Source organism: Marmota marmota, unplaced genomic scaffold (assembly GCF_001458135.2).
Source record: "Marmota marmota marmota unplaced genomic scaffold, marMar, whole genome shotgun sequence".
NCBI classification, from domain to species: domain Eukaryota; kingdom Metazoa; phylum Chordata; class Mammalia; order Rodentia; family Sciuridae; genus Marmota; species Marmota marmota.
The window spans coordinates 45,754,986-45,765,252 of record NW_026000005.1 but is presented as its reverse complement, the minus strand read 5'-3'; the positions used below and the strand labels follow the sequence as shown (position 1 = coordinate 45,765,252).

The window sequence follows — 10,267 nt, the reverse complement described above, 5'->3', positions numbered from 1 at the left end:
TAAAAAATATACATTCATAAACTCACTTAATCTTCAAAATTACATACTCCAGTGATGAAATTTCATTATTCAAACGGTGAAATGGTGCATTGGGGACTTAATTTTGACACTGAGGTTGGGGTTCTTCCCTGAAGGCTGTAGTGGATGCTCTGAACCACTAATACTAATACGTGGTACTCTGTCCACAGCCAGAAGACAGTGGATCTGGGAAGCCATTAGGCAAGGCTGACAGATTTGTCTGGTAAAGAAACATGGAACCATTTAGGATTCAGTTTATTACTTGCAAAAACAGCAAAATCAAGAAAAGCAAAGGTGCCAGCTCCCCATGTCCTTATTGACAAAATTGGCCGAATGATGCAGTTCTCAGAATGCATCCTGCTATTAAATGACACCTGACTGTATATACATGTTAATAAGCTGTTTTTCTTTTCTCTTGTTAACCTGTTCATTGTGACAGGCAACCCAGATAAATACTTCGAAGGGTAGAGGGAAATTACTTTTTCCTTGTCTGTGCAAGCGTCTAAGAGCCAGTCCCCAAGAGCCAAGAATCGTCAAGGCTTCAAACAGCCTCTGGAAGCTGAAAAACAATCACTGAAGGGCTTAATATAAGATTTGAATCAATGAAAAGACATGATGTGATCCCTTATAGAAAGATTGGATACCTTTAATCGTAATTTTCACTCTAAATTACTCAATTAGAGACTTGGGTAAGACAGTTTTAAGTTTTATTAAAAAAAAGGAACAATAACAATAATAAAAAATGAAAAAAGAATTGTGACATGAGGTTATTTGTACAGGAACAGGCAGAATGAATAGAGGACCATCAGAGCACCATGTCACTAGTGACACAACCAGAGGGTCCCCAGGGGGTACACAGACATGGACTATGTTAACATAATAATGTGCTTAAACTGACAGATGCTCTCGCTTGTTTCTTGGATTGAAAAAATGTTTTTGAAATACTTCTCAAATATGGCTTCTATCTTAAGCGGCAGCTGGATGAATTTGTGGTTCTGGAAAAGCAAAAACAATAACCTTCTTAGCCATTGTTCAATGAGCCTAGACTCCCAGTCTCAGGTACTCCAGAGTCTCATTTAGACTCCTTCAGACGTCAAGTGAGAATCAACCCAGTCAAGAGGAGTTTATATTCCCTGATAGCTTGATTATTTCTTTTTGTTGGGAAGACAGAGAAGCAAAAATAGCACTACAGGTTGAATGTCCTTCATCTGAAATGCTTGGGATCAGAAGTGTTTTAGATTTTTTTTTTCAGATTTTGGAATATTAGGATGTACATAATGAGATGTTTTGAGGATAGAACCTGAGCCTAAACACAAACTTCATTTATGTTTCATATAAACCTGCTATGGATAGCTCAAAGGTAATTATATGCAATATATTTAATAACTTTATACATGAAACAAAATTTCATGCTGTGGAATTTTTCACCCATGATGTCATATTGTCCCTCAAAACATTTCAAATTTTGGACTATTTCATATTTTGAATTTTGATGTTCCACCTGTAGATCACGCTCTAATTCTTATTCAGAAAATCATCAATTTAATTTTTTAAAACATTCTTGCTATTTGATTTTTTTTGCTATTTGATTTTTAAAGACAATATTATTCATAACAGCAAAATATTGCAGAAATATCCAAGGCCAATCAATGGTGTCTTCTTATTTCCTTCACTGTTATTCTTTGGAAATCCTTGTTAACTTTTCGATAATGGCACCAGGAAATTCTGATGGAAAGTGTTATGGTTTGTAGGTGAGGTGTCCCCCAAAAAGCTCACGTGTAAGACAGTGCAAGAAGGTTCAGAGGACAAATGATTGGGTTGTAGGAGTCTTAACGCAATCAGTGATTTAATCCCCTGATTGGGATTAACTGAGTGGTAACTGAAGTGGTGGGGTGTGGCTGGAGGAGGTGGGAATTGGGGCGTGGCTTTGGGTGTCTATTTGTACCTGCAGAGTGGAGTCTCTGCTTCTTGATCACTGATGTGAGCTGCTTCCCTCCGCCACACTCCCCAGCTATGATGTCCTTCCTGCCTCACCTCAAGCCCCAAGGAATGGAGCCATCTGTCAACCTTTGAAACTGTGAGCTCTCAAATAAACTTTTCCTTCTCTATAGGTGTTCTGGTCAGATCCTTTGGTCACAGCAGTGAAAAAACCTGACTAAAAACCTGACTAAAAAGAAATCCAAGATTTTGAAATTTGAGAAATTCAGTTTGCTATCTTCTTTTAGAGAAGAGCAAGACTAGATGCCTTTAAAATACACTTCTACTTCCTGTGGGAGATAATGGGTCTGCAGGGGCAGTTCTTCATGGGCAAGAATCAATAGTCTCCAAGCGAGCAGACTCGGAGTCCTAGGGTGGTGTCTGCAATGGCATCTGCTGGTTTGTTGTTATTTTTCCCACTTGTGCCACAGGGCTCTTAGAATATTTCCAGAATTTTTGCTGCTATAGGCTTGCCACATGGGAGGGCAACTTTACCTGATATAAAATGAAAGGCAAAGTTACTTAAAGAGAAGGGTTAGCAGGGGACCACTCACTCTGTAGAAGGCCTTGTTGTTCAGAAAGATGAGGCGCATGTCCCGCACAAACCCCTCCACTCGGTGGTACTTCTTCTTATTCAGCCTTTCCTTGACCTTGTTTAACCACATGTGCTCCTGGGGGTCTTGAGTCTGTTGAGGAGAACATGGAGGGGGGGCCATTAGCATGGTCCAGGCCTGCCTCCCACACATCCCAAACACTATGGTCTGAACGTTTGTGACCCCACTTTCTCCAATTTTTGTTCCAAAATGCTAACCCTCGCATGATGGTGTTAGGAGGTGAGTCTTGGGGAGCTAATTATGTTAGGAAGGTGGAGCCCTCAAGAGTGGATGTGTGTCCTTATTAAGACTCCAGGAGGTCCCCCCCTCCTTTCCACTAGGTGAGAACACAGTGAGAAGTGGCCCTCTGTAGCTTCTCCAGAACCCCCCAGGCCGGCACCCGGGCCTCAGACTTCCAGATAAATTTCTGTTGCTTCTAAACCCATTAGTCTGTGGTAATTTGTTAGGACAGACTGAACAAAGACAAGGCAAAGATGATGGGAGCTTGGACTCATAGGATTCAGATCACAAGTTTGACTAATGCAAGTTTCTGGCTTTGTTGCTGTTACTTACATAATATGGTTCTTGGGCAAAAAAGGCACTTTGTGAATAACAATAGACCTTCAATAGGATCAGCTCACATTTCTGTAAAAGACAGAGGAGATTTTAAGGAAAAGGTAGCATGGAGAGAAAGAGCCTGAAGGCTGTCTAGAGAGAATGCATGGCTCTCAGACCTGCGGGCTCTTTGAAATAAAAAGGGAATGGGGATTTTCTCTGGAATGTGAATTTTGGTGGTAGGTCAAGTAGTCAAAACACATCACAGGCCAGTGATTGCCATGGAGCACCATTTCTCCCACCTCTGCCAGTCTGTGCTTCTCTGTGTGAACAGAAAGGAGGGGGCTTCAGGGTCACACTGACTTACCAGCTGTTCCTCAGGCAGCATAGGCCTCTTCAAGACCTCAGATTCCAGATGACATGGTTGGCTTTCTGGGTGCTTTTCCCAGGCTTTTGTCCTGCATAAGGTGCAGCTCCACTGGCTCCTGAGAGGTCAGGCGTAAAGTGAGCAAGGGCACCGTCTGTGAACCAGCCACCGTTCCCATGGCTGCTAAAGTTCAAGAGTGCCTAGTAGTTTCTGCCATGTATCCAACGTCCATATAGTCAAGGACATCCCCTTCCATCAATAGTGGTCACAGGGTGACAGTGTGTTGACTGAGATGCCCCAGGGAGTGGTGGACTCTTGTTCACCTCAAAACTTGGAATTCCCATCTGAGTCACTGTGAGCCTTGGTCAACTATTGGAATTTAGTACTTTAAGCCCAGAAGTTCTGGAACTTGATGAGTCAATCAGACCCTAGTTGAAATCAGGAAACCAGCTCCCATTTCTCAATTGGGCAGAGTAAGCACAGCGCACAGGCTAAGGCAGCCTCTCCTCTATCTGTGCCAGAGCTGTACCTAGAATCTGAGCTGTAGAAACTTCTTGGAAGGGAAATCTACTGACAGGGTGTCAGATGGCTTCCATTTGCCCCAGGATTCATTCTCTAATCTCTTCCAGGTTCTAGGAGGTGCTAGGAGGATCTTGGTAAATCAGGTGGACACAATGACCCATCCTAGCAATGTCAGCCTCTTCTTGGCCACCCAATGCTTACTCAAGGGGCCCATTATGTGCCCATGGTGAAGAGATGGGAACTATAAGTGGGTTGGACAAAAGAGCTTCTGTTTTCTGCCTCTGCAGATTGCCCAACCAGTTAAAAGCAGAGGCTTACACTGATCCTCTGAGATGTTGTACTAGGAGCAGGGGACCACATCACAGAAGGGCAGAGCTCTGTCCCCACAGGGACAGTCACATTCCTGGTAGAGATCATTCTCCTGGCCACCGTAATTCTGCCCACAAAACCATTCCCAGAACCCCTTATCGACCTCTGTGGAGTCATGCACCCCATCACCTCTGTCCAAATACACTCAGCAAAAGAAGTGCATCCCAGGGGGTTAACACCGACAGAAGTCACGGGTCTTTTAAATGTGACCGGTTACCCAGACTTCAATTGGCTTGATAGACTGTTGGGCTGGACTTCTGAAGGCTCATTATAGAACCAGCTTGATCAACTTTGCAATGTTCCCACAGCAGATGATATATGCCTAACATCAGCAGTCAGTTTCGGATATTACTGCCTGTCAGAGTGCACGGTCTGGGAACCAAGTAGAAGAGGTGGGAATGACAGGCAGCTCTTACTACTATACCCAATAGGGGCTGGGATTGTGGCTCAGCGGTAGAGCGCTTGCCTAGCATGGGCGGGACCCGGGTTCGATCCTCAGCACCACATAAAAATAAAGGCATTGTGTTGTGTCCATCTACACCTAAAAAATAAATATTAAAAAAAAGAGGTGGGAGTGACAGCTCTTACTATTATACCTAATAACCACTTGCAAAGAACTTTTGCTTTCCATGAAATCTACTGTTGCCAGCACCATTAAATAGCTCTGGATGATGCTTTTGGATCTTGAGATGCTAAGCATCCTGCTCCTTCTGCATCAGGGTGCACCCTACCAGTGACAGAAGCTCTGCAGGATATGTGTGCATGGTGAAAGGAACCATACCCCAAGAAGAAAGGACAAGGGATGTGGATGAAGGTGCTTTACCAACCTCTGAGCATCTACTGGTGGGATGTGGCAGTTCTGATGGTATGATCTTGAACAAGTATTGCAGAAGACCAGCTGTTTCTCTTGGCGGCATACTTCGCACTTATTTGAGTTTTTTTGCTAGAAGGGAAATGGTGTAGACATCACTGGGATTTGTGAGACCCAGAAAGTTAACACGTTGGGATTCCAGAGTGTGTGGGCTTTCCATGTACCAAGGTGACGCTTATAAACCTCTCTCCTCAAAATATTAAGAAACAATATTGAGTGGAGATTTTATAAGAGGACATTCTGGTCTACCACAAAGTTCAGAAGACAGTTGCTATGTGCCACACCAGAATATTTTTCTTCATGAAAACAGTGATTCTGACATGGAATAGCTTGCAACAATAGCATCAAAAAAGGATGAATTAAAAATAATCTGATATACTTATTATGTGTCTGGTAAAGTCTGGTCCAGGAACACAGTGTCTTATCTAGCTGTCTATTTTTAAAATTGACTCAACGAAGGGTGAGTCAATTAAATTAATGAAATTTAATGAGATGGAATAAACTTCTGAGATATCATTGTATCCCATAGTCTTGGCCATAAGCTCCCCAGGAGTTGAAGAAAGGGTCTGGTAAGAAGGCCCTAGACTGTGGGTTCTGTGTCTGGTGGGCCCTGGACCTGTGGCAGTACCATTGGGTGGAAGGACCATGGGTGCAGATGACCAGGTGAGTGCCAGGGAGGACAGGTTCTGGGGACCTGGAGGAAGATCCCCCATGACTCAGCCAACTTGGCAAGTGAGGTGTGGAACACCATTTCTAATGTTCAAGGAGTATGGTCATGGCAACTGCCCAGGGTTGAAGACTGAGACTCTACCCTCATTTTCTGTGCCCAGGAAAGAGATGGTAAACTTGTTCTATAAAAGGAAGATGGCCGGGCTCAGAAAATTGGCCAGTACTGAATTTCAGACCAATCTCAATTTATATGACCTTTAGCCAGATTTAGTTTCATTTAGTTAAGAATTTGACAGTATTTATCAGGATTGTGGAGAGACTCACGCATGTTCAAAATGACAGAATTTGTAGGTCACGATAGAAATTGGCTAAGGAAGGAGCTCACTGTTAAGCAAGGGAAATTACATTTCCCCTCTCTTTTTTGGTGAAAATTTACATAATAACTAACATTGGAGCCCTACATGCTATAATTTCTGGGTATGGGGGCCATGTGTCTATGTTAGAGAACTACCCAGACTGATGGGCCCTGCCTCCTCTCCTGGAACCATCTGAGCAGAAAGAGAAGAGTTCAAGGAGAACTAACTGTCTGGAGAGACGTGGGTAGTGCCTCTAGCCCTGGCTGAAATACCTGCACCGTGGGCTGGAAGGAGGAATGCATATGCTCATGTGACCATCTAGTAGTGAGGCTGGGGTGGGGATTCTGGTGGGTGGGGAGGAGGTGGGGAGGTGACAGGGAGCACCGTTCCATGTCTTCACAGTTCTCAGGTGGGACCTCTGTGTCTAGTCCTTCTAGAAATACTCTCTCTGCACCGTTCCATGATACCCCGTTCTCTTGGGGTTTTCTCTAACACTCTGTCTTTCTTTTCAGGTTCTGCCCTTGGAATGTGGGGATTCCTTGGGACTCTGTCCAACGTCCTTTGTTCATTTCATTCTTCTCAACGACCAGCTCCTTCCATGACCAAACTCACCATGTGTGTCCCAGGACTTTTAGACCTGTATCCTGGTCTCCTTTTGAGCCTCCAAACATTAAAACTCTGCTCTTTGTCCTAGTGAAATGCATTTTGTCATGTCTAAAACCCATCCTGGCACAATACCCATTCCTTGTCTTCCTGTGTCAAATCTGCTCCTCATTTATGCTCCTCATCTCCCCACAACCCACCCAGAAGCCTGGAAGAGAATTCTTATTCCTCCTGGTCTCCATCTCAGGGATCCGACCCTACCCCTGTCCTGCTGATTCTAATTTTAAAATATCTACCTCTTTCTCGGTGCTTCTGTAAGGTCTGCTGCTATGAGGGTGTAGAGCAAAATGCCAAAGCAAAATGCCCTGCTATTTGGGTTTAAAGTCATTAGTAGTCATTCCTGAGCCCAGTGAGTTGAGGTGATTTATTTATAATTTCTAATTTCTCTTGATCTTATAAATTCAAGATAAGAAGAGAATCAAAAGTCACCCATATGAGCAAATTCTAGGTGGCAAGATGTATCTGGCCAATGTGTTCCCTTTCAATAAGAAAACTTGAGTAGCCTGTTAGGGAAATCATTGGGCACACCTCCAAGGACTCCCAAGGTCACCCTTGCATAGAGCCCGGCAACCATTTTTCCTTTTTGTCCTAACAGGTGAGACTTGTGGATGCTGACCATTATTTTTAGGTTTCTGGGTCAAGATTCCTGAGTATCATCTTATAAATACAGGGCAAGTGGGCCTTGAGAAAGAATGATTAATACAGGCAAATCCCATGCTGGAGTTACATGGTGTAGGAAGCCTGCAGACTTAAGGTTTCCTTCTTTCTTTCTTTCTTTCTTTCCTTCTTTCCTTCTTTCTTTCGTACTTTATTTTATGATGGTGATAAAAACCAGGGACTAGAGTGTGCTAGGCAAGTGCTCTACCATTGAGTCGCATCCCTGTCCCTCTCTTTAATCTTCTTAGGAAGAAAAATTTGTTCTTTTGCTCAGCAGTGGTTTCTAATCTGCTGTAGAATAGAGTCACCAGGAAGTTTTTAAAAAATTCAGGGCTGGGGTGTGGCTGAGTGGTAGAGTGCTGGACTGGTATATGAAAGGCTCTGGGTTAGATCCCCAGCAAAACACACACACACACACACACACACACACACACACTTTAGATGGCCTGGGGCTCCAGGACCAGAGATTTTTCAACTGTGATTCTGGGTTGGTGGCGAATGTGCTCAGGTGGTTCTAATTCACAGTCATCAGGTGAGACCTCTGTGTGTAAGGCAATAGTCTCTGGATCAGCAGCATCAATATCACCTGGACGTGTTAGAAGTCCACCGTCTTGGGTTCTACCCCTCAGGTGCTGAATCAGGGGCCAGGATGGGACCCAGCCAGTGGTGGCCTGCCTGGCTCCAGGGGGATATCACACACACTACAGATGGAGCAGCCCTGGTCTACAGCCACTCACAATAGGGGCTGCGCTAAAGAAACTAACAGAGGAGCTTTGGAAAATCATCATTCTCGGGAAGCACATTAAACCAATGACATTAGAATCTGGGGGGTGACCCCCACCCCTGGTGATTGCAATGTGCAGACAAGGTTTTCTTCTGAGCAAGGGCTGGGCTTGAAGAAGGGCGAGGACATCCTCACTGCAACAGTTAGTTGCCTTTTCATCTTCACAGAGGGTTTGACTATGGGCTGCAAGAACCATGACTGTTGTCAATCAAGTTATCCAGACTCCAGATGTGAGAGCTCTTCAACCACTGAAGGGTCCCAGCTCCAGCACAGGAACACCGGCTGTGTTGAGGTACCTAGATCTTGTTAGGGCAGTGCATTTGACAGCAAACCAGAGGGCACGGCAACCCCCACTTTTTATCCCTCTTGCTGGCATCCTGCATCAGTCCAGCTGCATAGCATTCTATAATGAGAGGTGTCCCCTGCAGTTGTGCAAACACCAGACCTACCTAAAAGGTGCATCTCATTTTCATGAAAAGAATCCAGGTGTGATTTGGCTTAGAAAGAGGAGTCATCTATGATTTGGGCAGACCCCAAAGCAGGCAGCATTATGGCAAGCCGAAAATGGACAGGACGCATGGGAACAGAATGCTTCGCACATTATTAAGCACCAGCCAAGCAGTTTGAATAAAAGCGCCCTGTGATTTGCTGAGTGGTGATGGTTTTGTCCTAACCAGCTACAGTACTCCCGATGGCTCCCTTGAGACTGGCCACAGGGGCTCCAAGAAGGAGCCACTTGCTCTGTTGTGCATATCTATGCATGATTAAGGACAGGGTCCAGGGTCCACACTTCGAATTGCCAGCTGGGCCCAGCCTGTTCCCTCAGGATGATACTGAAGACCATCTTGAGCTCTTTGCCTGCATCTGAGTGGATGTCGCATATTTTCCTGTCTATCTTGCCTTCTTTAAAGAGCTGTTTTCCAATCAAACTTGCTGCACCCCCTAATCTTCAGGCCAGACCTGTATTTTCCACTCAAGCTCTGCCTCTAGATACCCCAGTTGTCTAAGTTCAGCCTCCCATACCCACTTTTGGGGGGAGATGAGGGCACGGGAAGTTTTCCAATTAGACTGATGGAAAGGGTGGTTTCAGTGGAGACACCCAGCCTCAGAGCCATGTCCCTGGCTGGTATTCTTTGTTCATTACACACAGCAACATACTCCAACAGGGAGTGAGCGCGTCAGGGAGAAGCAGACATGATACAGGACATGTACCAGGGCAGAGGTCTGGGGATAAGCTGGACATAGTACTTACATGGGGGTCAACTAAGACATTGTTGAGAGACTCCCGTGTTTTCCTCTGAAAGAGAGAAACTTGGAGTGAAAATATTGAATGTGATGTTTTATTAATCACATATTTGAATAGACTTATTTATTGAAGGGATTTAGGCCATATCCTTCTATTTGTTTTGTTTTGTACCTGCTTTTATGGGCTATTTGCCCTAATGAGAATGAGAACACATTAAATTATGTGTCTGAGACCGTTCAGTCCAGTGAAAAGTCCTTTCCCTGGCTCTAAGACTCAGGGGGACTCTGTGTGAAGTCATGCAGGGAGTCTGGCCCTCCTTTCCTGGTTGAGTTGGAGAAACCTCACTGATGCTCCTACCTGCAACCCTCCAGCATTTTCTGTATATAAGGAGGTGTCCTGCCACCCAGAGAGCTGCAGTGAGAATTAGGCTGAGGACTCATCCTTCAAGGCCCCCTGTGACCATAGGGCCCAGTCCTGGAGGCCTTGCAGGTGTCCCTCAGAAGACTTCCACTGCCTCCTGCAGCTCTCCTGGAGCCCCTCCCTGAAGACAAAATGTGTCCAAGGTCCTTGGGGCTGTAGCGCCTCTTCCTGAAGAGAAGAACCTTTCCACTTCCCCTGAA

General features: G+C 44.9%; 1 protein-coding gene across 24 annotated transcripts in view; it reads right to left on the bottom strand.

Moving 5' to 3' along the window:
* Positions 1 to 708: 708 nt before the first annotated feature.
* Sp100 (SP100 nuclear antigen) overlaps positions 709 to 10,267 on the bottom strand; it is a 95,884-nt gene continuing 86,325 nt past the window's right edge. For 19 of the 24 annotated variants that reach the window (XM_048808710.1, XM_015481510.2, XM_015481508.2 and 16 more), the window contains 6 exons: positions 9,654 to 9,698; positions 5,229 to 5,344; positions 3,511 to 3,628; positions 3,162 to 3,233; positions 2,550 to 2,681; positions 709 to 1,013 (listed from right to left, as the gene is read on the bottom strand). In XM_048808710.1, coding sequence (XP_048664667.1) covers positions 885 to 1,013; positions 2,550 to 2,681; positions 3,162 to 3,233; positions 3,511 to 3,628; positions 5,229 to 5,344; positions 9,654 to 9,698 — 612 coding nt within the window. In that variant the 3' untranslated portion in view covers positions 709 to 884. Of the gene's footprint in view, positions 1,014 to 2,549; positions 2,682 to 3,161; positions 3,234 to 3,510; positions 3,691 to 5,228; positions 5,345 to 6,621; positions 8,684 to 9,653; positions 9,699 to 10,267 lie in introns of those variants that run through there. The other 5 variants (XM_048808708.1, XR_007349521.1, XM_015481521.2 and 2 more) reach the window with 5 other exon arrangements.